Source organism: Cricetulus griseus, chromosome 3, assembly GCF_003668045.3.
Source record: "Cricetulus griseus strain 17A/GY chromosome 3, alternate assembly CriGri-PICRH-1.0, whole genome shotgun sequence".
Classification (NCBI taxonomy): Eukaryota; Metazoa; Chordata; class Mammalia; order Rodentia; family Cricetidae; genus Cricetulus; species Cricetulus griseus.
Window position 1 is genome coordinate 91,922,494 of NC_048596.1, and position 27,991 is coordinate 91,950,484.

The following is a 27,991-nucleotide window of genomic DNA, read 5'->3' on the forward strand; positions in this document are numbered from 1 at the left end:
GATTGGACAGCATATGTCCTTGGAGACAGGCAATTATCTCTTTTTCAACAGCCATTATCCACCTGCAGCTCTTCATCTAGGGGTAGAGCAATGTAGAATTCCCCTGCCTGCATTGGTGTACCAACTGGTGTTGTCATTTATGCTGGCCTTGTTTAAACAATCAGCAGATGGAGACTATTGCAGAGATACACAATTGGTTAAAATGCAGAAAATAATTGACTGTGAGGTTCCCAACCCCAACTGATACATATACAAATGCAACTTCTACATCTAAGCTTCAAGAAAAATCATGGAAGAATGGTTAAAAAGATTATAAAAGCCAGGGGCTCAGGATGTCTGTTGGCTTACCATGTCCTCTAGACATTACAGGGAAAATGCACCTATGCACTTTCAACAACAATGTAAAGTTTTTTGAATGAATCTTAGAAATTGGCAGACTTCATCCATCACAGGATCAAGAATGTAAAGGTTTTAATTTTTTAAAAATATTTTTCTTTGGGAAGGGAGCTTTGGGGCACCCTGTTTATACAAGGCAACCTAGGGAGATGTTTTACTATGTTTGGCTATCTAGGAACTCAGGCTGCTATAGCTAGGGGAACTAGGAAACTTCTTAAGATACTGGCAGATCTTGATATTGTCCATATGATGCTATTGTGTGTGGCATGCATGACGGCTTTCTTTAAGATTTGAAAGGAAGGATTGAGGAACCAGTAATAAGTGACAGGACCAGGATCATTGATTGCCATTCCTGAAAGAAAATGAACCAACCTATGAGGATGAAGTCTAACCTTTATTGTAGACCTCCAGTATGTTGGAGATGCCAGGTATGTAAAATGTCTGCTAAGGACAGCTACATGCATGTTTACTGAAGCCAGCCCCCAAAAGAGGCCATGTTAGATGTAAATGACAAGGCCATATATATATTGGGCTTCCAAATCCTTTGTAGATTCAGATTGTGCCATTATGTACCCAGGATGCTGTACAGCAAGCTACAGGATACAGTGTTTCTCATGCAGGGGTTTGATCTAATTTTGACCCCATGCTTTCCTTTTATGCCCCATCCTTCCCTTTTAGAATAGGAATGTTTACTTTGTGCTATTGTTTCTTTTCAATTGTTTAAAATATTTATTTATTTATTTATTTTTTGTTTTTTTGAGACAGGGTTTCTCTGTGGCTTAGGAGGCTGTACTGGAACTAGCTCTTGTAGACCAGGTTGGTCTCGAACTCACAGAGATCCACCTGCCTCTGCCTCCCGAGTGCTGGGATTAAAGGTGTGCGCCACCAACGCCCATCGCTTATTTTTTTTTATATATGATTGTTTTGCCTGCCTGTATGGCAGGCATTGTGGAGGCCAGAAGAGGGCATTGGGTCCATGTGGATTGGTTCAAGCAACCATGGAATAAACTCCATGAAACTGTGAGCAAAACCTTTTATTCCCTAAGTTGTTCCATCAACCCTTGGTGACTGTGACAAGACAAAGTAACCAACACAATCATAATTAATCACCACTATCTCCACCACTATCATTATTATTGCTGCACTCACTATGGCATACCTGTCATTGCCACCATTATTACCATAACCACCACTACCATCACCAACACTTTCACTATTGCTACTATGTCTACTAACACACTAACACTGCTACACCATCATCATCATCACCATCGTCATCATCACTACCATCACAATGGTGACTGCCATTTCACATTTACATATTACAAATTCAAAATAATACATTATATGTGGTATCTTATTTGAGTAATATTCATAAATTTAAGACAATTTATTTGGTACTTAACACGTGCCCATTGCCATAGTAGATATTAGACATGAAGGTTAGGCACACTCATTTATTTATAGGTCTTAAAATTGAAAAATTGTGAACCCCAGACTGCTGTCTGGGAGGCCAGCATGGGACTGATCCATACCCCTAAAGGTGGATGTCAACAAGGAGGCCTCCACACTCTGATCCCTGGTAGTGGATCAGTATTTTTTTCCCCTGGTGTAAGAAGGGACTTTGAGAGCCCATCCCACGTGAAGGGATGCTATCTTGGCCTGGACACATGGGGGAGGGCCCTACCCTGCCTGGGGAGCAGAGGGGGGAAGGGATGGGGACTAGTGGGGAGTTGTGGGGGAGGGGAGGGAGAGGGAGAAGGGATTGACATTTGAAGCAAGCTTGTTCCTAATTTGAACTGGAATGCAATAGTATCCCTCCATAGGGAATGGGCTCCCAAAGTCCATTTGTGCTCTAGGAACTGGCTACGCTGTTAGAGGTCCTGGCCTCTAGACAGTCTGTTAGACAGTCTTGGCCTCCTAGCTGGCACCAACATTCAGAGGGCTTGGTTTGGTCCAATGCTGTTTCCCCAGCTTTATGACTAGGGTCTCCATGCTATCAGTAAGTCAGGTCCACTGTTTCTGTGGGTTTCTCGAGCCCAGTCTTGGCTCCTTTGCTCATCCCTCCATCTCCACAACTGGATTCCAGTAGTATGGTTCAGTGCTTAGCTGTGGGCACCTGCATCTGCTTCAAACAGCCTCTGGATGAAGGCTCTAGGAATGGTAACCAAGGTGGGCATCAATCTCATTATAGGGGAAGGGCATCAATGGCATCTTCTCCACCACTGCCTGGCTTCTTAGTTGGGGTCATCCCTGTGAATTCCCTAACATTTTCCCTGTGCCAGACTTCTCTCTCCAAACCTGTACTGTCTCCCTCTATCAAGACATCTCCTTTCTTGCCCTCCTCTATTCTTCCCCTGTCTCAGTTCTCTTGTTCTCCTCCCCCTCCCCTTTTTGCCTTCCTACCCCCTTCCTCCCCTCTTCGGCTCCCACTTTGGTCAGGGGTTCTTGTCCCCCTCCCCTTCTTTGAGGGACTATGGAATCTTCTCTTGGGGTCCTCCTAGTTTCCTAGTTCCTCTGGCAATGTGGATTGTAGACTGGTAAACCTTTGCTCTTTGTCTAAAAATCAAAGATACCAGAAAATGAAAAGATCTCCCAAGCTCTCAACATAGTAAAAATGGCAATCTTGCCAAAAGCAATCTACAGATTCAATGCAATTTCCATTAAAATCCCAACACAATTCTTCACAGACCTTGAAAGAACAATACTCAACTTCATATGGAAAAACAAAAAACCCAGGATAATCAAAACAATCCTGTACAATAAAGGAACTTCTGGAGGCATCACCATCCCTGACTTCAAGCTCTATTACAGAGCTATAGTCCTGAAAATAGCTTGGTATTGGCACAAAAATAGACAGATAGACCAATGGAATCGAATTGAAAACCCTGATATTAACCCACACACCTATGAACACCTGATTTTTGACAAAGAAGCTAAAGTTATATAATGGAAAAAAGAAAGCATCTTCAACAAATGGTGTTAGCATAACTGGATTCGGAGATTCGGACATGTAGAAGATTGCAGTTAGATCCATATCTATTGCCATGCACAAAACTTAAATCCCAATGGATCAAAGACCTCAACATAAATTCAGCCACACTGAGGCTCCTAGAAGAGAAGGTAGGTGGTACCCTCAAAAAAATTGGTACAGGAGACCACTTTCTGAACATAACACCAGCAGCACAAACATTGAGATCAACAATTAATAAATGGGACCTCCTGAAACTGAGAAGCTTCTGTAAGGCAAAGGACAGCCAGCAAGACAAAATGCCAGCCCACAGAATGGGAAAAGATATTCACTAACCCCACATCTGACAGAGGGCTAATCACCAAAATATACAATGAACTCAAGAAGCTAGTCTCCAAAACACCAAACAATGCAATTAAAAGTTGGAGTGCAGAACTAAATAGAGAATTCTCAACAGAGGAGTCCAAAATGACTGAAAGACACTTGAGAAAGTGCTCAACATCCTTAACCATCAGGGAAATGCAAATCAAAACAACTCTGAGATACCATCTTACTCCTATCAGAATGGCTAAAATAAAAAAACACTAATGACAATCTATGCTGGAGAGGATGTGGAGAAAGAGGAACTCTCCTCCATTGCTGGTGGGAGTGTAAACTTGTACAAGCACTTTGGAAATCAGTATGGCGGTTTCTCAGGATAATGGGAATCAGTATACCTCAAGATCCAACAATTCCTCTCTTGGGCATATACCCAAAGAATGCACACTCATACAATAAGGAGATATGTTCAACTATGTTCATGACAGCCAGAACCTGGAAGCAGCCTAGATGTCCCTCAACTGAAGAATGGATAGAGAAAATGTGGTATATTTACACAATGGAGTACTACTAAGCAGAAAAAGAACAATGGAATCTTGAAATTTGCAGGCAAATGGATGGAACTAGAAGAAACCATCCTGAGTGAAGTAACCCAATCACAAAAAGATAAACATGGTATGGTTTGTATTTATTTTCAAGATAAAACTCTAGTAGATCTGGTTCTAAGCCCTCCACATGTAGTATTTTTGCATCATCATCATCATCATCATTATTATTATTATTATTATTATTATTATTATTATTATTTGAGACAGGTTCTCAATATGTAGGCTTGAAGCTCACCAAAGAAGACCAGGCTGACTTTGAATTCATAGAGATCTGCCTGTCTCTAACTCCCAAGTGCAGGATTATGTGTATGGCTTCAGTTTTTCTAGCTTTTAACCAGTAGTAGGGCAGATCATTACTGGTGTCATTACAATATGTTTCTGTTGAAGACTGGAGTTCTTTGTCAGTCATAATGCCTTAATGTGGTTGACATTTGAAGTTCAGAGCACAGACACTCTTAATATTTGCAAACCTTTCTCTTAGTCTATGGTACCATTTCTTGTTTCATTCAGATTAAATTATTAATTATTCAATGGTTAGCTTTCATCACTGTTCTGTTTTGGTCATTCCATCGGAGACCCCGAGTGTCGTTTGGGGTTCTGTAATATCAACACTACTTTTGTAATAGCAAAATATTATTTGCTTTACATATTACATTCTTTCAGGAATGTATAGTAAAATTTCCCAGAAACTACATAATACCTTATGTCATAAGAGATTGACTTCAGAAATGGAGATGAAAATTTAGTTATGTACTAAGCCAGATATTAGATAAATTTATGGAAATGAGACAATCATACTATTCGAAGCTTTTTAAAAATATAACAAATTTCCACTAAAACGGTTATTTCTATTAACAATAATCATGTTACTGTTATTTTCACATGAGTTAAATACATGGTTTACAAAAGTACTGTTTTAAATTCCTAACACAGCAATTATTAATTACTATAATCTCCATTTAAAAAAAGCTTCTTTGGGTTCCTTAGAAATGATAAGGATGTAACATGAAGCTAACATGCTTGAGAATTGATTGTAGACAATTTTTTCAATAACTGTAAGGGGAGGGATATATGTCTTGATTTTTTTCTGTCACTGGTCATATTTGTCCAAAGAAAAAAGGGAAAAGAAAACAGGTATACTAGAAATTCATGTGTATAAAGTCCCTAGTCTCCTGGGGTTGACCACTCCTCTTGCACAGTTTCCTTGGTAACTAAATTTAGCTGACACCTGTGGCCTATTAACAACCTTCCTTAGCTCTAGCAATTCCTCAGGGCAATGAGCATCTGGGAATAATTAGGGAAGTTGGTAAGGAAGTTTCCTTAGGCAGGAAATTGGTTCCTCTGGAACTTGTTAAACATTAACTCCACAGCCAAGATCAGGAAAACACTTACTGGAATTAGCAATAGTGTTCAAGTCTTCTGGGGACATTTACAAAGAGCAAATAGTGTCAGGAATTAGCGACTCGGAGTTTATTCTTAAAGGTTTAGACATCATCTTTAAGTTATGGTGAGGGAGCAATTAGCTTAAAATGATGCTTGACTTTTTAACAAAGACACACTCTCAAGGTTTTCCCTGGGGCTAACACGAGTCTAGAATAAGAGCAAGAGGTGTAGTTAAGGTCCATGTTAAATCCAGATATTCTCCTTCACTGAGTCTCTTTGGCCATGGTAGTATTTGCAAAGGCTTTTTAAGCCTGGAAAAGTGGGCCAGACTTACTATATTCTCAGCCAGCTGGGAATGTCTAACACCCTGATCAGTCTCAATTCAATAAAATCAGTAGATTTTGTTCTAAGTCTTGACCAATATAAGCACGTGAATCTAAAGTAAAAGAAAAAAAATAATTAAGCTCATCATATAATATTATTTTTTCTGAAAATTGAAATACTGTGGACTTAGAAAGTAAGGAGTGAGTGAGTGGTTAAGTCAGAAGTATCCACCACATTGCCATCCACACAGCCACAGGTGGACTCTCTGTCCAGCACCACCCCATTGACATCCACAAAGCCACAGAGGGACTCTCTGCCCAGGATCACCACATTGCTATCCACACAGCCACAGGTGGACTCTCAGCCCAGGACTGCAGTCTTTGGACCCAGCTCTATAGCAGGACAAGCCCAGGCCTTGCAAAGTGATGGGCCTGCCAGACAGGGAAGCAATACCACCACCCGCTGTGCACCTCAAATGGCAAACAACTTCAGTTCTATCTGAAAGGTAAACAGCTTATATCCAGAAGAGCATAGGCAAGTGCAGGGAACACTTAAGTATGAAAATTCTGTAAGAAAAAGAGAAAGCACAGAAATAAAATAACTGGACATCTGAGCATCTGCCATGAGGAAGCACTTGGTTAAATACCTTGTGTCCCACTCAGTGCTTGTTTAAGTGTTATAGTCTGAGCACTGTTCATTTTACTCATGAGGAAATCTACAAGGTGAGGTGGTATGAATGGGTTTAGGCCCATTTTCCTTTTAACTTCAAGGTTTTTGTTCCCACTACTCATACCCCACAGCTAATGCCCACCAGGTCTCATTTTTCTTCTTCGATCAACTAACATATACAAAGATTCCACTTCATGTTAGACCCTAAAAGAAGGGTCCCAGAATCAATATTGTTCTTATCTATAGGGTTTTATGGCAAAGAGCAAAAGCATAAATAACACTTCAAGCAATCACTTAAGGTAGCATAAGTATTTGAAGTTTTATCACAAATCAATGACTCTATCTATGTACCTATATACCTATGTACTATCTATCTATCTATCTATCTATCTATCTATCTATCTATCTACCTAATCAATCCAATCTATTTTGACCTAGTATTGATAGGTTAAGAAAGGCATGTCTAAGAAAGTGATATTTATATTAACACTTGAAGTTTGACTAGAACACTCATGGAGAGTAGATATCAGAGTCCTGGAAAAAAGGAAATGGTTCCATGACAAAAAAGAAATCCTAGGCAAAGAACTTGATAGGTGTGTGACACCAGAGAAGCATTACAACCAGATCCATCAGATCTTAGCATGTCATTAAGGGAACTACAGGAAAGGTTCCATTGAGAACCTGGAGCAATGGCTCAGTGGTTAAGAGCACATATTGCTCTTGCAGATGACTGGGATTTAATTCTCAGCATCCATGTCCAAAGGTTCACAATCATTTGTAACTCACCAGCTCCAGAGGATCCAATGTGTAATGCCTACTTTTTACACACACACACACACACACAAACACACACACACACACACACACACACCTTTTGAAAAAAGGCTCAATTGCTGTATTTTGTGTAATTTATTTAATTCATAATTTTCATGTGTTAATCTATTTCTACCCTATTGTTATTGGCAATATTTTTGCACTTTTGATTAAGTGTTTAATTACATAAATAATTTTCATTTAAAGATAAATATCAAAGCTACAAGTTTTAATTTATTCATCCAAAAAATATCATTTTGCTATGCCTTTTTTGATGACATTGACTCATTTCCATTTACGTTATGAAAAGAAGTTATATTAAAAAGTCAAGATGTTTATGCAAAATATTGATTTTTCTATTTAATTTTTAGAAATATTCATTTTCAGTCGATAAGAAGTTTTTTCTTTTTACTTTCTGTTTTGTTTTCAGTTTGAAAGGCTCTATATTTTTATTACTGGACAAACCATTCCCAACTTAAACATGACAATGTCTTTAGGTTAAAAATGTTGAACTCCATCTGATAGCATAGATTGTGTACAAACTCTCAAGTCTTGCCATCGATTGTGTGAATCCTTATAGGCCCAGCTTGGTTCTCCTCCAGTGTCTTCTCTTGGAGTTGTACCTGAATTTGTTATTGGTTTTCATCCGAATCCACTGAGGAATAGGCCGATTTTGCTTTTGTTTCTTGGCCAGGAATTGCTTGATTCTGAAAGTCTTGTGAGAAGACATGGTGAGAAGCTGACTCAGGCGTATGATACACGATGGCAGAGGAAAGGCAAAGAGCTATTTTCTGTTATTTTAGTTTTCAGTTTTATTTATTTCAGTGATATTTTAGTTTTCAGTTTTATTTATTTCAGTGAAAAACTACTCTATGTGGTTTCTATTTTTTCAAGTTTGGTTATTTCTTTTTGGGCAAGCGTGTGTGTAGTCTGTTGCCTGTTCATTTGAAAGTTTTAAAATAAGCTGTCTTTCTTCTTTCTCAAGGTCTGATTATTTATTTACTACTCTTTAAAACAGTTTTGACTGGACCCAGAATTAGAATTAATTAGAAGTTTGCAGCGAGGAGAACCAATATCTTTAGGCAATCTTCTCCTGGAATTTTTCTTTGGCTTTCTTTCAATCTCTTGGACCAAAGTTCAGCATATTCTGAAACCTCCTGATTGCTTTTCTTAGTGCATTGCTTGTTCAGAGCATCTCCTTGGCATTTGTGCTGCAGAACACAGGAGTAACACTGTGCTGAAACTTGGGTGTTTTGGTTCTGAATTTCTAACCTTACTTTCTGTTCAAGGGGCTTTCTGATGGCATATAGGGCTACATCAGCTTCTTTAGAGACTGAAAAACTTTCAATTTTGCTAGCTCTTCTGGGCTCCAACTGCTGAGGCACAGTAGTGTCTGTCAGTCCAGGACTATGCTCTCCTTTTCTTTTTTTTCAGCAACCAAGTTGACTGGCAGCATTCAGATTGGCAGTCTTAGTGCATCCTCAAATATATTCTCACTTTTTCTTTCTCAGCAGTTTTCCTTGGTGTCTTACTCAATAGCAAGCACAGTAGGCCATGGCTCAAGACATCTTGCTTCATGGGAAAAACTTATTTGTCATTCCTATAATTGATTCCTGTAGATGGAGATTTCTGTCCCACAGGGTCCAGCAGCCGTTTAGTCCCAAATAAACATACAGAAGCTTATATTAATTATAAACTGTTTTCTAATGGCTCAGGCTTCTTATTAGCTAGCCTTCTCTTAATTATTAACCCATTTCTATTAATCTGTGTATCTCCATGTGGTCTTGGCTTACCGGTGATGCCTGGGTCTCTTGTTTTCTCGGTAGCTACATGGTGTCTCCCTGACTCTGCCTACTACCTTTCTCTATCCCTCTTTGGATTTCCTGCCCGCTCATTGTCCAAAACAGCCTTATTCATCAACCAACAAGAGAAACATATTCACAGCATACAGAAGGATATGTCCCATCAGATTCTGACCACAAAACCCTTCCATTTCTCACCTGGAACATCAGCGACTACTTCCTGGGCCAAGGCTTCTCATAGAAAGTAGGAAGCTTGCATTCATCATTTACCCCAATGAGTCTTTGACAGATGGTGGCTAGTAAGGAGATATTGTGGCTGGCCACCTAGGAGATGCCACAAAAACTGAGTTTTTTTCTCACTCTCTACTTGGGATGCTTCTCAGGTTTGGTTCCTAATCAACTTCCTTTTGGGCAGCAGGTAAATGTCCAGAATAGGACCACTGGGTGGGGTTTCCTCTGTAGCTGGTAACATTTCACAGAAACATAAGATGCTTCATAAATTTTTGTGTCAACCTTTGTGCTGTAGAGGCCACACTAACCTCTGGCATTGATTGCTGACATCTGAAATTTACTATGATCTCCTCTGTAGTCCAATGTATGATTGGTTTCTCCAAGTGTGGTACCTTAAGCTGAGCACATGTACACACAGAGACATTAATGCCCTCATCTATTTTCTGCTTTATTATAGTGTCCATCAGTCAATGTATTTGATCATCCAACTGGAGTGCAGTAGTTCAGCTTCTATCAACTGTTGACCTCCAGTCTGTCTGCTCCTCTTGGCTGATGCCAGGATTCCATCTTTGGCTGCCTCTACCCTGGAGAGGTGTGGTTGATGTTAGAACCTGGATAGTTTGGGTTATTGGTCATTCAAAACAAACAAAGGCCATATAGAATTATTCAGGCACCATTGAAATTGCTAAAACTATGTACTTGATAGGCCATGGAACTTTCAGATGAGGGGAGAAGAAAAAAAAGGTAATACATGATTTACAATTATTATGGAGCCTCACAGCTCATGAAAATATTATTTCTAAGTCTGTTTAAAGTTGATTTCATGGGCATTATAGCCCTTCTGTGTCCTAGAGTTTACTGTCCACTGGGACTGTGGAGAAATACAATAGCTCATTATCATCCAGATACGGTTAGTGTACCTTATGTGGCCACTTCTAAAGGAGATGCTTCCCAGGAAGATCACTCTGGATAGGCGGGATTTCTTACTAAGCTTCCTGGGAGGGCACAGTCTCTTCTGAATGTTTGTCAGCCAGCTCTCAGTTTCTTCACTCTCTTCTCAGCCAGGACCTGCAGGAAACAGAAGGCACACTGACAGGAATTTTGGAGACAATATTTAAGGGTCTTTTCTACCAGGGCACAGGTACCTCCATCATCTGTGGGGTATCCATAGGCACTCAGAAACTAGAAAAGCCATTAACCAAAAGTAAATGCTAACCCATTTGATCTGACATGGAAAAGAGGAACAAGTGACGGCGAGTATGTAATTATATGACTAGACCCAAGATAAATGATAAATGGGTGTTTATTGGGCAACAATTATGCAGAAAAAATACAAAGAACCTCTGGAGCATTTCCCTGCTTTTCCTACTGGGTCTGATGACCCACCAAAAAGAAGCTTGCCAAGGAAAGCCACGCCTAAAGCTTCCCTCTTTCTGCTTCCATTTGCCTGAGGTTATGCCCAAGGAGGTGTGGTCACTGCTACAAATTCACTGACAAGACACCTACAATTCCCCTTTTAGTCTAAAGAAGAAGGTTTTAAGCCTGATGCAAAAACTATATACAATGATAACAAATGTCAAGTATATTCCAGGAAAAGGGAAAAGTAAACATACACAAATTAAACTTACTATCATGAAGAGCAACACTGAGCAATAGATATATGTTACATGTCTAGTATTCATGTCCAATATCAGAGTAAAGGCATGACAAAGGCATGACTCTGATAGCAATCCTAATCTGGAAAGTCTAAATCTAAGATAAAAGAGGATATTGCTCTAGCTGTCTAGTCTTCAATCTTATCAAAGACCTGAGAAGGAAATTAAAAATACTAGGGTAGGCAGAACGTGCAAGCATGCAACTTCCAAAGGTTCAAGCTAAGACCAACTTCGGCTAAGGCCTAAAGTTTCAGATGGACCATCTCAGAAGCAGGGAAATTAAAAAAAAAAAACTGTCTTACCCTGACTTGGCAGGGTTCAGCAGTCTTCTTCATTTCTATCTCCTGTAAGCTCAGTTAGGACAGTATGTCTAAGGTCAGCAGTTGAGGTGGGGGCAGTTCTTTGCCCAAGAGGCCAGTAGCTGAGGAGAAAATGAACTCCATATGGAGTGTCATCAGCATCCAACATACTCTCGAGAATAGCTTAGTGCTGTCAGGAGCAATTGTGTCTCAAATCAATGGAGTACTAATATTGAAACATTTAAATGCCATATTCTGCAGGTCTTTGAATTGTTTGCAGGTCAAATATCTATGTCTGACTAACCTCATAGGTATGAGAAGCATGGGTAACTATAATCTGTAATTCTCAGAAAGAGTTGCTCAATGGCTGAAGCTTTCCAAAATAATTTAGCAAGGATAATGACTTCAAAAATGTAACTCTAGCATTCCGCTGACCCACCCAGGAACTAGGTGAGTGAGTCTCTGCCCTTTCCCGACTCCCGCCCAAAACATCATCTACCCTGACCACCCCCCACCCCCACCTGCGCCTGAGGGCTTGGGGTAGACAAGCCCAGGAAGGGAGGAGCTCTCTGTGCCCCGAATCTGCTAGCTCCCCACTCCTCCATTCCACCGACTGACCCAGGAACTAGTGAGGAGACTACCAGGAGAGTCAAGACCATCCAGAGTTGTGGACATTGAATTCCTGGCCCCCACACACCACTGGGTCACAAGAGGAGATAGAGAGACCCCACCTCACCCACTAAAAGAAGATATGTGGAGAAGACAGAATAAGATTTCACTCAACAACAGAAAGACCAATATGACACCACAAGAATCTAGGGACTCCACTCCAGCAAGATCTGAAAAGCCCAACACAGAGCATGAAGATGAGATGGACCTCAAAAATTATCTCAGCAAGATGATAGAGACCTTCAAAGAGGAAACAAGAAAATCCCTTAAAGAAATAGAAGAAAAAGCAAACAAAAAATTACAGGAACTGGAGGAAAAGACAAACCAAAAAATTCAAGAAATAAACAAATCTCTTAAAGAATCTAAAGAAACCCCCAAAAAACCATCCAAACAAGTGAAGGAAGTTCTTGAAACAGTTCAAAGCATGAAAGCTGAAATAGACACAATAAAGAAAACACAGAATGAGGCGATGCTGGAAATGGAAAGGCTGGATAAACCATAAAGGAACTAAAGATGTGAGTATAACAAATAGAATTCAAGAGATGGAAGAGAGAATCTCAGCTATTGAAGACTCGCTAGAGGATATACATTCATCAACCAAAGAAAACCTCAAGTCCAACAAATCCCTAACACAAAATATCCAGGAAATATGGGACACCGTAAAAAGACCAAACCTAAGAATAATAGGTATAGAAGAAGGTGAAGAAACACTGCTCAAAGGTACAGAAAACATATTCAACAAAATCATAGAAGAAAACTTCCCCAACCTACAGAAGGATATGCCTATGAAAGTACAAGAAGCTTACAGGACACCAAACAGACTGGACCACAAAAAGAAGTCCCCCGACACATAATAATCAAAACACCAAATCTACAGAATAAAGAGAAAATATTAAGAGCAGCAAAGGAAAAAGGCCAAGTAACATATAAAGGCAAACCAATCAGAATCACACCCGACTTCTCAATGGAAACTCTGAAAGCCAGAAGGTCTTGGATAGATACCCTACAAGCACTAAGAGAGCATGGATGTCAACCCAGACTACTGTACCCAGCAAAACTTTCAATCACTATAGATGGAGAAAACAAGATATTCCATGACAAAAACAGATTTAAACAATACATATCCACAAATCCAGCACTACAGAAGGCTCTGGAAGGAAAACTCCAACCCAATGAACATAACTACACTCACAAAAACACTGGCAATAGATAATCTAATTTTACCAAACACAAAAAGAAACAGGAGGGCAAAACCCACACGCAATGACACCACCAACAATAAATCCAAAACAAAGAAGAACCAATGAATAATGGACACTAATAATCCCTAAATGTCAATGGTCTTAACTTACCCATAAAAAGATATAGGCTAACAGAATGGATACAAATACAGAATCCATCCTTCTGCTGTTTACAAGAAACACACCTCAATTTCAAAGACAGGCGATACCTCAGAGTAAAAGGATGGGAAAAAATTTTCCAATCAAATGGGCTCAAGAAACAAGCTGGGGTAGCAATCCTAATATCTAACAAATTAGACTTTAAACTGAAAACAATCAAAAGAGATGAAGAAGGGCATTTCAAACTCATCACAGGAAAAGTCCATCAAGATGAAGTCTCAATCCTGAACATCTATGCCCCTAATATGAAAGCACCCACATTTGTAAAAGAAACACTACTAAATCTCAAACTACACATAAAACCACACACACTTATAGTGGAGACCTCAACACCCCCCTTACCCCACTGGACAGAACCACTAGACAGAAACTTAACAAAGAAACAAAGGATCTGACAGAAGTTATGACACAACTGGGTTTAACAGATATCTATAGAACATTCCATCCAAACACAAAAGAATATGCCTTCTTCTCAGCGCCACATGGAACCTTCTCAAAAATTGGCCACATAGTTGGCAGCAAACCAAACCTCCACAGTTACAAAAGATTTGAAATAACCCTCTGTATCTTATCAGACCACCATGCATTAAAGCTAGAATTCAACAGCAATATGAATTGCAGAAAACCTACATTCGCATGAAAAATGAATAACACCCAATTGCATCATTCCTGGGTTGAGGAAGAAATAAGAAAAGAAATTAAAGACTTCCTAGAATTTAATGAGAATGCAGACACAACATACTCAAACTTATGGAACACCCTGGAAGCAGTGCTAAGAGGGAAGTGCATAGTACTAAGTGCCCACATGAAGAAACTGGAGGAAAGTCACATTAGAGAACTGACAGAACAACTGAAAGCTTTAGAGCAAAAAGAAGCAAACACACCAAGGAGGAGTAGACGCCAGGAAATAATCAACCTGAGAGCTGAAATCAACAAAGTAGAAACTAGGAAAACAGTACAAAAAATCAATGAAACAAAGAGTTGGTTCTTTGAGAAGATCAATAAGATAGACAAACCTCTAGCCAAACTACCCAAAAGGCAGAGAGAGAGCATGCTAATTAACAAAATCAGAAACGAAAAGGGGGATATAACAACGGACACTGAGGAAATCCAGAGAATCTTTAGGTCATAATTTGAAAACTTGTATTCCACAAAATTGGAAAATCTAAAGGAAATGGACAGCTTTCTGGATAAATATCACTTACCAAAATTAAATCAAGATCAGATAAACAGTTTAAATCATCCTATAACCCCTAATCAAATAGAGGCAGTCATCAAAAGCCTCCCAACCAAAAAAAGCACAGGGCCAGATGGCTTCACTGCAGAATTCTACCAGAAATTCAAACAAGAACTAATTCCAGTACTCCTCAAACTGTTCCGCATAATAGAAGCTGATCGGATATTGCCAAACTCTTTCTACGAGGCTACAATCACTTTGATATCCAAGTCACACAAAGATATGACTAAGAAAGAGCACTACAGACCTATATTCCTCATGAACATCGATGCTAAAATACTCAATAAAATATTGGCCAACCGAATTCAAGAACATATCAGGAAAATCATCCACCATGATCAAGTAGGCATCATCCCAGGGATGCAAGGATGGTTCAACATATGAAAATCCATCAATGTAATCCACCATATAAACAAACTGAAAAAGAAAAACCACATGATCATCTCACTAGACGCTGAAAAAGCCTTTGACAAAATCCAACATCCCTTCATGATAAAGATCTTGGAGAGAACAGGAATAACAGGAACATATCTAAACATGATAAACGCAATATACACCAAACCAATAGCCAACATCAAAGTAAATGGAGAGAAACTCAATGCGTTTCCTCTAAAATCAGGAACAAAACAAGGCTGTCCACTCTCTCCATATCTCTTCAATATTGTTCTTGAAGTTATAGCTATAGCAATAAGACAAGAAAAGGCGATCAAAGGGATACAAATTGGCAAGGATGAAGTCAAACTTTCACTATTTGCAGACGACATGATAGTCTACATTAGTTACCCAAAAAACTCTACAAGGGAACTCCTATGGCTGATAAACACCTTCAGCAAGGTAGCAGGATACAAAATTAACTAAAAAAAAAATCAGTAGCCCTACTATATACAGATGATAAATCCAATGAGAAAGAAATCAGGGAAACATCACCTTTCACAATATCCACAAGCAACATAAAATATCTGGGGTAACACTAACCAAAAAAGTGAAAGACCTGTACAATAAGAACTTTGAGACTTTAAAGAAAGAAATTAAAGAAGATACCAGAAAATGGAAAGATCTCCCATGGTCTTGGATAGGTAGAATTAACATAGTAAAAGTGGCAATCCTGCCAAAAGCAATCTACGGATTCAATGCAATCCCCATCAAAATCCCAACACAGTTTTTCACAGACATTGAAAGAACAATACTCAACTTTATATGGAAAAATAAAAAGCCCAGGATAGCCAAAACAACTCTTTACAATAAAGGATCTTCTGGAGGCATCACCATCCCCGACTTCAAGCTCTACTATAGAGCCATAGTTCTGAAAACAGCTTGGTATTGGCACAAAAATAGATAGACCAACGGAATCGAATTGAAAACCCTGATATTGACCCCCGCACCTATGAATACCTTATTTTTGACAAAGGTGCTAAATCTATACAATGGAAAAAAGATAGCATCTTCAACAGATGGTGCTGGTACAATTTGATTCAGACATGCAGAAAATTGCAGATAGATCCATACCTGTCACCATGCACAAAACTTAAGTGCAAATGGAATAAAGATCTTAGCATAAATCCAGCCACACTGAATCTTCTAGAAGAGAAAGTGGGAATTACCCTTGAACAAATTGGCACAAGAGACCACTTCCTGAACATTACGCCAGTAGCACAGACACTGAGGTCTGCAATTAATAAATGGGACCTCCTGAAACTGAGAAGCTTCTGCAAGGCAAAGGAAACATTCAGTAGGACAAAATGACCACCCACAGAATGGGAAAAGATCTTCACAGATCCCACACCTGACAGAGGACTGATTTCCAAAATATATAAGGAGCTCAAGAAGCTAGCCACCAAAACACCAACCAATGAAATTAAAAAGTGGGGTGCAGAACTAAATAGAGAATTCTCAAAAGTGGAATCTGAAATGGCTGAAAGACACTTAAGAAAGTGCTCAAAATCATTGGCTATCAGAGAAATGCAACTCAAAACAACTCTGAGATACCACCTCACGCCTGTCAGAATGGCTAAAATAAAAAATATCAATGACAATCTATGCTGGAGAGGATGTGGAGAAAAAGGAACACTCCTCCATTGCTGGTGGGAGTGAGAACTTGTAAGACCATTCTGAAATCAGTATGGCGGTTGCTCAGAAAAATGGGAATCAGTCTACCTCAAGATCCAGTCATTCCTCTCTTGGTTATATACCCAAATAGTGCATGTTCATACAACGAGGACATATGTTCAACCATGTTCATAGCAGCATTGTTTGTAATAGCCAGAACCTGGAAGCAACCTAGATGCCCCTCAACTGAAGAATGGATTGAGAAAATGTGGTACATTTATACCATGGAGTACTACTCAGCAGAAAAATGCAATGGAATCTTGAAATTTGCAGGCAAATGGAGGGGACTAGAGGAAACCATCCTGAGTGAGGTAACCCAGTCACAAAAAGACAAACATGGTATGTACTCACTGATATATGAATTTTAGACATAGAGCTAAGGATTACCAGCCTATAATGCTCTTCACCAAAGAAACTAGGGAACATGAAGGACTCTAAGGTATAAATGGTCCCCAGGAATGGAAGTGGCATGAACTCCTGCACTAATTGGGGGCATGAGGATAGGGGGGGGAAGGAGCTGCTACAATAAGAGTAAGAGAAGATGAGTAGAGGAGAGGAAATGGAGGAGCAGAAATACTGAGTTGGGGGAAGAATAGAGGAGAGAGAGCAGGATAAGAGATACCATATCAGAGGGAGCCACTATAGGTCTGAGAAGAGATCTGGAACTAGAGAGATCTCCAGAGACCTACAAGGATGACATGATCTGACAATCCAGGCAATGGTGTAGAGGATAACCTAAAAGCCCTTCCCCTAAAATGAGATTGATGACTTCTCTTTATGCCATCCTAGAGCCCTCACCCAGTGCTGATGGAAGCAGAGACAGACATCCACAGATATACACTGAGTCGAAATCGGGAATTTAGTTGAAGAGAGGGAGGAATGAAGAACGAAGGGGTCTGTACCAGCCTGGAGAAACCCATAGGAACAGTTGACCTGAACAAGGGAGAGCACATGGGCCCCAGATGCTGTCGGGGAGGCCAGTACAAGACTGATCCAGACTCCTGAACATAGATGTCAATAAGGAGGCCTCTGCACTCCATGGAGCCTCTGATGGTGGATTAGTATTTTTCCCTGGTGCAAGAAGGGACTTTGAGAGCCCATCCCACTTGAAGGGTTACACTCTGGCCCTGGACACATGGGGAAGGGCCCAGGACCAGCACAGGAAGATTTGGTGGACTTTGCAGAGCCCCCTTTGAGGGCCCTACCCTGCCTGGGGAGTGGTGCGTAGATGGGGGGTGGGCTGGGGGTGGGGGAGGAGGGTTGGGGCTGAGGGGAGGGAGAGGGAGAAGGGACTTGAAACAAGCTTGTTCCCTAACTAGAACTAAGAAATAAATTACAAAATGTAATCTATCTATCTATCTATCTATCTATCTATCTATCTATCTATCTATCTATCTACTCAATAACAGAAATAGAATTGAAATGTCTTGACTAGAGGTAGAACTGCAAAGTGCAATATGGTAAAATATCCTAAGGTGTATCAATATACAAAATATATACATAAGGATAGTTTTATATTTGTGTGCAAAACATTGTAAACAGAAAGAAGACCCTATTTAGTCAACAAACATGTGCTACCAGAGCCATGGGGTGGGGGGTTGGGCAGGCGGGGTGGGGGAGTCACAGGAGTGGGTTGCCTGATAGGATCAGCAGTGGTAGAGGAGCAAGCCTCTGTTAGAACCATGGTGCAAGGACAGGGAGGAAACCAGAGAACACCTTTCTTGACCCAGCTTTGTCTCCCTCTAATCTCCTGTAGGTACCATAAGTATCTAGAATAATGCCATATATTTGGATAGTGCTGGTTAATTATTTTATGTTTAGTTGTAAATTACATAAGATATTATTAGTTGAGATTTAAATACCCAACTGCCTGCTACATACTTATTCTTTTAATAAATATTGTATACCACATCATTAGGATTCCTTTGAATTGGAATATAATTTTCATACCACAACCGTATTCTTTTATGGTTTTTAGTCTATCCACAAGGTACCAGCCATCAACCCAATCAATTCTGGAATATGTTAGTACTCTAAAAGAAAGCCAATTCTTCATTTTTTCCCTAACCCCAGATAATCACAAGACTACTTTCTGTTTATAAGGAATCAAACAATAAATTTTGTTTGTTTTGAGAAAAGATTTTTGTAAATTTTTTTAAAAATTTTATTAGTTCAAATTAGGGACAAGCTTGCTTCAGATGTCAATTCCTTCTCCCTCTTCTTTCCCCCCCAACATCCCACCTGCCCCTAGCCATCCCCCCTCCACTCCCCAGGCAGGGTAAGGCCCTCAAAAGGGGCTCCCCAAAGTTGAGACAAGATCTTGCTGTATAGTTCATGATATGTTCAAATGTGATCTTTCTACTTTAGCTTTCTGAGAAGATTAGAGACAGGTACCATTACATTTAGCCAGTATATGGGTATTTTTTTTAATATTTAGTGTATTGTTTTCAAAGGTTACCCATGTTGCTGCAGTATTTCAAATTGTTTTACATATGAATAACCCATTGTATGAACACATTGCATTTTGCTTGTGTGTTGTTCAACTGATGTGCATTTGGGTTTTAAAATATAAATAATATACATCATCCACTGTGATATATTTGAACTATCAGACTATTAAATAAGTGACTAGATGATAGTTTGAAGAGATGAAACTGACCCTCATCCTGGTGAAATAGTTCTTAAATATTAGTCTAGGGTTGACACAATATTTAAGAGGTTTTGCTGTTCTTGTAGAGGACCCAAGTTCAGATCCTAGTAACCAATCCTAGTGGATCACAAGAGCAGGTTAACTCCAGTTCCAGGGGTACTCTTGTCTTCACACACAGGCACTTTCCTTCTGACATGCATATTCACACACACACACACACACACACACACACACACACACACACACACACACACACACACACACAGAGAGAGAGAGAGAGAGAGAGAGAGAGAGAGAGAGAGAGAGAGAGAGAGAGAGAACAGAAAGGATAGAAATGAATGGGAACAATGCAGATGAGAAAGTGTCTGCAGTTGTTTTTAAAGGTATTTGATGTACATATTTTAAAGTATTATGTTGCTTTATAACAAACCAGTACATGAATCTCAAGATTTTTGGATTTCTTTGACTTTTTTGGAAGAGACTGAACAAATATCTACTCAGCCCAGACAGGCCACTCATGGCAGACCAAAGGTATGAGACTAGCTTTGTTGGGGTTACTTAAGGGAGAAAGAGTAAGGTGTTACTCATAGGAACATAGGTGACCCAGAGGCAGCTGTAACACGAACAGCCCAAACCAGAATGGGAAGGACTCACAAAAGATGCATGTCTGGAGCTGTCTGTCCAATGTGCATGAAACTCTACCCTTGGGCTCCATGTTTTATAGAGTCAGAGCAGGATACATGGTTCAGCCTTCACTCTCATACCCAGCATCCAGCATCTCTCAGTTGCAACTCAAGCACTAGGCCCAATGGCTAGGTTCACCAATGCTTCAGAGGCTCTTTGCCTTATGCTCCAGGCAATACAAATTGCAGTTGCCTATGGAACCAACATGGCTTCCTCTACATTTTTTCTTTTAGTTTTTTCAAGTTTGCATAGAAAGTAATAGCTTTCATTATGGGGGTTTTCAAATTTATTCTTTATTTTTATTTGTCTCCCTTCCCCACTCCCTCTACCAGTCCTACTGTCCCCTTCTTTCTGGTCCACTCCCTTCTCTCAAACAACGTACTTTTTTTCTCCCTCCCATAACTTAAGAGCCTTTACTTTTCACATATTTGTCTTCCCTTTAAAAAAATTTGTTTATTTTGTATGTGTGCTGGCTAGTTTCATATCAACATAATACAGGATAAAATTATCTGAAAGGAGGGGATTCCAATGGAGAAAATGCCTCTTTAAGATCAGGTTGTACTTTTTTTTTGAGACAGGGTTTCTCTGTGTAACAACCCTACTCGTCCTGGAACTAGCTCTGTAGACCAGGCTGGCCTTAAACTCACAGAGATACGCCTGCCTCTACTTCTTAAGTGCTGGGATTAAAGGCATGTGCCACCAACGCCCAGATGTAAAGTGTTTTCTTAGTGTTTTAGTTAGGGTTTCTATTGCTGTGAAGAGACATCATGACCATGGCAACTCTTATAAGGAAAATATTTAATTAGGGTGTCTTGCTTACAGTTCAGAGGTTCATTCTATTATCATCACGGCAGTGAGTATGGTGTTATTCAGGCAGACATGGTATTGGCTACATCTTGATCAGAAGGCAACAGGAAGTGGACAGAAGCATTGGGTGTGGCTTGGGCACACATGAGATCTCAATGCCCAACCCCCCAGTGACATACTTCCTCTAACAAGGTTATACCTAATCCAACAAAGCCACACCTCCTAATAGTGCCATCCCCTATGAGCTCATTGGGTCCAATTACATTCAAACTACCACAATTAGTGATTGATAGGATCGAGCACAATCCATTGTGGGTGGTGCCATTCCTGGGCTGATGGTCCTGGGTCTATAAAAAAGCAAGCCATGGGGAGCAAAACAGTAATTGGCACTCCTCCATGGCTACTGTATCAGGTCCTGTCTCCTGATTCTTTTGATGATGGACAGTGATATGGAAGTGTAAGGCAAATAAATACTAACCACCTCAAGTTGCTTTGGTTATGGTGTTTCATTGCAGCAACAGTAACCCTGACTAAGACGATGTGTATGAGTGTTTTTTGTTCACACCAGAAGAGGGCATTAGATCTGTTGGGACTACAATTGTAGATGGTTGTGACCTGCCATGTGTGTGCTAAATATTGAACTGGAGTCCTCTGGAAGAGATATTCTTAACACCTGAGCCGTCCTGCCAGCCTGAAAATCTATGATATTTTAAAGAAAATTAAAACTATAAATTTTAGATATTTTTGTTGTACTCTGAGACAGGAACTCAGAAGAATCCTCCTGTCTCAACCTCTTGAGTGATGCCACCACAAGTCAGATGAAAAGATTATTTTTAAAAGTTGAAGAGCAGTGTGCCTGGTCTGTCTCATCTTTCTAACTCTTCTCTTTCTCCAGGGATGATTATGTTCTGGTTCTTTAGTTGGAAACTCTGGCGTTTTTTTACATTTCTTAAAGCTGAACTTGCACTGGTGTTTCACGATGCTTCCATTCGACTCTTGTGGAAAGTATTTGCCCCTCTTCTCACCTTCCACTATATGCACTATCTCATTTTCTAGTATCCCACACTTCTACTATTGCTACTCTTTATTATAGGTAAATCAATATCTAGCCTTTATGACAATGTATGTAATCAGAACTGAAATGTATAGCTTTTCACCTGAGTCAAGTTAACTTCACAACTTTTTATATATGTATGTACATACATAGACATCTATATGCATGTATGTACACCTATAGTTATTAGAGGAAATGATACTACTAGTTTAGTTTGCAGAATCTCTTCTAGTTGACTAAAAATTCTCACAAGACATTATTCATATCAACTACTCTATGAGCTTCATTATTTTGGAGAACTTCCTCTGGGTGCTGTCTTCTCTTTCCATCCTCATTTCTTTGACATGGATCTGATTGTTGTGGAATGATACTTTTATACACTGTGAAGATGTGTTTTTGTTAAGGAGCCTTCTGATTGGTTTAATAAAGAGCTGAATGGCCAATAGCTAGACAGGAAGAGGTTAGGTGGGACTTCCAGGCAGAGATGAAAGAAGAGGAAATGAATCTAGGCACAGGGGAAGACACCAGGGCAGATGGAGAGGAAGCAGGACATGCAGGAGGGGAGGTGAAAAACACAAGTCATGTGGCAGCATGTACATGAATAGAAATGGGTTCATTTAAGTTATAAGAGTTGGTTAGAAACAAGCCTAAGTTATGGCTGAACTTTCATAATAAGAGTCTCTTTGTCATGGTTTAGGGATTGGCAGTCCAAGAAAGCCCACCACACCTGACATTTTAGAATCTTCTTTGTATTGATCTTGGGAATGTTCTCCCCCAATTAGGTTCCATGTTTCCTGTATCTTCTGCTTTTATTTTTGTGCTACAATGTTCCATTTTAATGGACATTTTAATATGTCTTCCTGAGAAAGGGTGTGTGAAGAAGTTTCCAAGTATTGATTGCTTGAAAATGTTTACATTCTACCTTGGCTTTTAGATAATTATGAAAATTTAAGTTGGAAATAGCATTTGTTTTGAATTATTCTTTGTTTTCTATGGAGTTATTTTGAGGCATGAGATAATTATAATTACTAATGAATCCTGTCCTCATTAACTTTGTCTCTAAAATCAAAATTTATATTCTGTCCTTTATATTAGAAGGAACAACATCATAATTCTTGATATACTTCTGATTTGGTCTATCTTCTTGAGCACATCCTTGGCTTTTCAGTGTGATATGGTACCCTGGGTATATTTCAGAGAGATAGATTGAGAGTAAGTTTTGTTTTGGTGAGGAAGAAATGGATTATAAAGCTGAGAGGCAATAGCTGGGGCCTTAGATAAATAATGAAGATAATTAATGTTAGAAGTCTTGTGGTGGGCAATAGAAATGTTAAAGGGGGTGCTTACAATTTTCTTCTCTATTGTACTGTTTGGAACTTTTTAAGCAAGTGCATGCTTGAGTAGTGTAGAATTAAAGTGTATAATATAAGGTTGGAGCTAGCTCCAAGGTAGTGTATCTGTCTAGCATGTGAAAGATTTAGTCTTGGGTTCGATTTCTAGCAAATTGCATGCATTCGAGCATGAATACACACATACGAGTGCGCAAACACACACACACACACACACACACACACACACACACACACACACACACACACGGGTGCTGAAGAGAAGAAAGAAGCAAACAATATGAAAAATAAAACTATACACATGCTTTGACGTAGTAATTGTACTTTTATTCCAGTAGTATTCTTTTCTGTTTGCTGCTGCAGTGATTACAATGAAAGTGTCACCACATGGTATTGTGTGGCCTTTCATGCTCTGTCTGATGTCTCTTGGATTTGGAATTACCCCCATCCATTTTCCTTTTGGGCACAAGGAACGGGAATACTCACCTTTTAAAAGCACAAGAAGGCCAGGAAAGCAGCTTTAGTAGTTGATTGCTTGTATAGAATGCATTTGAAGCTCTTGGTTTGATCCTCAGTATCACAGAAACAGGCAAATGAGAAGTATGGGAACAAGTTTCTATTTTTCACTCCATCTACCAATGAAGTATCTGGATACAACAGGACAGAAGTCATGACTGACCTGATTGGTGAGTGCTGCAAAGGCTGGCTTCATCTTTTATCCTCTCTTTAATCAAAGGATACATTCTGGTTCTATGTAGTCAGTTGTCTAGGGGAAGAGCTTCAATGACAGGGAGACTTGCAAGGATCTCCTGGCTCAGTAACATTATCTCTAACCCAGTCTTATCAGCAATTTAGACTCAAACTTAATTGAAAAAGGTTAGTTATGTGTTTGCTTCTCCCCATTCCAGAGACAGCCACATCATCTCATGCTGTGCCACCCTTGTCTTTGAGACACAGTGGTTAAGTTTGGAGTGAACAGATTTGGCTATATTGGGCACCTGGTTACTGGAGCTTCTTTCATCTCTGGCAAAGTGGCTATCATTGCCATCAGGATTCCCTTCATTAACATCAACTATATGATCTACATGTTTCAGTATGACTATACCCATAGCAAGATCCACAGCACAGTCAAGGCTGAGAACCAGAAGCTTGTCACCAACGGGAAGGTTAGTACCATCTTCCAGGATCAAGATGAGATGTTGATGCTGAGTATGTTGTGGAGTCTCCTGGTGTCTTCAGCAAGAACACAAGAGCAAAAGAGAGGCCTTCAGTTGCTGAGGAGTCCTTGTCCCAACTTAGCTTCTGATACTGAGCATCACCCTTCAGTTTCCATCCCAGACTGACCCTCAGAAGAAGGGGAGAGGTTTAGGGATCCATACTCTATTGACTACATCAATAAAGTTCACTGCAACTCTTCCCCACAGAAAATAGAAAACAGTAAGTCACTAGCCCAGTTCCTAAGGCCCAGGGAATATCTTTGGAGAGGAGACAAGAAGGTTCTAAGAGCCAGAGGATGTCTTCTGTCAGATAGTGCCTTCTATACATGATGGGGGACTGCACCCAGGAAACTCAACCATGTGGCTGCCTAAATAAGACCTGAAAATTGACAACTCCAATTGACATGCCACTATGGATGGGGAATTTACACAAGGGTCCACCCATGATGCATTGGTACAAGCAATTAATGGTTTCTGAGAGAGGGAGAGAGAAGTCTTCTCCAGGGATGAGCTCCCTGATTGATAAGTCCTCTAGTCCCAAGACATCATCCCTGAACACTTATAAGAAACACTAAATGAACTTAGCAGTTGTAGTTATAAATTTATATGTATATGTATGTGGCAATAACGATTAGAGAACAGGAAGCCATGAATCTGAGAGTGTCAGGGTGCAGAGGAGGATTTGGAGGAAGGAAAGTGAGAGGGGGGATGAAGTAAATGCAGTACCCATATATGAAATTCTCAGTTAATTTATAAAAAGGCAGAAAATATATGCATATATGTATGTGTGATTATGTATGATGAGTATATGAACCTATATATTTATAGATTACACTAGCTATAATATGACTAAGAAATATCATATATATAAATGATAGAAGAGTTGGAACTATAAAAACTTGGAGAACTTTTTCTATAGAGCAAATGATACAGATGAGTGTTAAATTTTTATGTGTATGCATCAGGCTATTTTAGCTTTTTGTAACAATGTACTTATTAATGTAAATAAAACAATTTGATAAAATTTGAGGAAAGTACATGAAATATCAGTGTTTGTTATTTCTTGGGTGTGACTGGGGTTCTAGGTTCAATTCTTAGCACAACAAATAAACAACCCCCCATAAATAGCTAATGACAACAACAAAAACAAGAAAGAAAATCTATAAATTGAAAAAATATGATTGTGCAGAATAGACTGTTTCTTGCATTCCAGAAAATTCATGAGAAAAGACTCACATGGAGACAGATTGTGCACGTATACAATATCAGAAGAGATAAAAGTCAAGTATTCCAAGAAGTTCAGATAATTTTCTAGGAAGTGTTCATGAGCCAAAATTCATGTGATAAGAGAAGAGATATATCTCATATACACTTTTATTAAAAATTATGCAAAGTGGGACCAGCTAGATGGTTCATTGGGAAAAGATGCTTCCTGTCAAGTCTCATACTCAAGTTCAATTCTTGTAACCTACCTGGTGAAAAGAAAGAACCTACTCCTTGGGTTGTCCTCTGACCCACATGCTTCCTATGGGATGCTTGGGTCTCTAGTAAATAAATAAATAAATAAATAAATAAATATAAAAATAGTTCAAAGAATACTTCTTTTGATGAAGAATATAATCTGATATTAACAGTTTAAGCATATAGGAATAAGGTGGAAAAACTGGATTTGAACATTGTTTTTAAGAATCTCATGCTGCACAGATTGAGCTAGCCAAATGTCCCAGGGACAATAGTATTTAGATATACTATAGTCTTCTAAGCAGTGAATATTTGCAGATTGCATTATAGTGCATGGGACTTGAAACCATACATATCTATTTTCCCACAATCCTTACTTTTAACAAGTACAAAGAAACTAAACAAAGAATAACAAATAAACAAAACCTTGATGTAGGTCAGAGTGGCTGGGAACTCAGGGTTCTCCTATCTCAGCCTCCTGAATACAGTTTCACAGACATGTATCACTACATCCTCCAAAGACAAATCCTTTACCTCAATCCCTCACCACAAGTCTCATTGGATTGATGGCCTCCAGATTAGCAATGAATAATAACAGCCGGGTGCTACCTTTCAGGTTATTAAGGAAACTTCATGAATGTCTTTCTGATTGGTCAAGAGGTCCTCTGACTTAACAGAGTGCTGGATGAGAATCTATATCCATCATTCTTCTCTAATCAACTTTATGTTTAGAGAAGATAAGATTGCAATTACACACACACACACACACACACACACACACACACACACACACACACACACACACAATGCATTTAATCATATTCATCTCCATTACCCTTTCTTGTTCCTTTCCCATTCATGTTGATCTTCTTCCTCTTCCTTCTTACATTTTATGATGACCAATGTATTTCATTAATGTTACTTATGGGAACATGGTTAACAGTTTGCTTACAGGAGTGTAGACATCTTACTAGTAGCTACACCACTGAAGAAAATCTCTCCCTCCCTTAACCATTGATTTCTTATAAATCTTTAGGAAGGTGTGGGTCCTCATTTGGCTTCCCCTTTCTGTATGACAAGATGCTTATGGTCCCAACCTTTTAGAGGTCTCGTGCATATAATCAGAGATGCTGAGAGTTCAAGAATGTAGTATCCTTGTAATGCTTTGATGAGCATAGTCCACATTCCACATCTCCTTCCTATAGCTCTTACCTGCTTTCATATATGTCCTTTGGTGGTTTGATTGGAAACAGATTACATAGGCTCATATGTTTGAATGTTTGGTCCTCAGTTAGTGGAACTGTTTAGAAAGAATTAGGAAGTGTGACCTTATTAGAGTAGATGTGGCTTTGTTGGAGGAAGTGTGTTGCTTGGATTTTGAGGTCTCAAAATCCCAAGCCAGGTCCAGTCTCTCTGTCTCTGTCTCTCCCTGCCTGCAATTTATAGATCAGATGTGAGATCTCTAGTATTGTTCTGGTGTCATACCTGCCTGCTTGTTATCATAGTTTCCAACATGATGGTCATGGACTAACCCTCTGAAACTGGAAACAAGACCCAAATTAAATGCTTTCTTTTAAATATTGTTTTGTTATGGTGTTTTGTCACAGCCATAGAATAGTAACTAAGACATGTTCTGAGCCCTGGAGAGGTGTGTGTGCGTGCATGTGTGTGTGTGTGTGTGTGTGTGTGTGTGTGTGTGTGTGAGAGAGAGAGAGAGAGAGAGAGAGAGAGAGAGAGAGAGAGAGAGAGAGAGAATAAGAAAGAGAAAAAATGAGAGAGAAAGAGAGAGAAGAGAGAGAATATGATATATGTATGTGGGGGCATGCATGTGGAGACAACTTTGTGGTTGGTTCTCTCTTTCTACTTTTATATGGGTTTTAAGGGTTAA

General features: G+C 39.5%; 1 protein-coding gene across 1 annotated transcript; it reads right to left on the minus strand.

Annotated features, from left to right (window-relative positions):
- Positions 1–8,056: 8,056 nt before the first annotated feature.
- Positions 8,057–8,225, minus strand: LOC100772320 (60S ribosomal protein L39-like). The gene has a single exon (XM_035441330.1). The coding sequence runs from the start codon at positions 8,210–8,212 to the stop codon at positions 8,057–8,059; it is 156 nt and encodes a 51-aa protein (XP_035297221.1). The 5' UTR covers positions 8,213–8,225.
- Between the last annotated feature and the right edge of the window lie 19,766 nt (positions 8,226–27,991).

Excerpts from the sequence above, each read along its gene's own strand:
- LOC100772320 (XM_035441330.1), bottom strand. The coding sequence starts at position 8,212 with ATGTCTTCTCACAAGACTTTCAGAATCAAGCAATTCCTGGCCAAGAAA.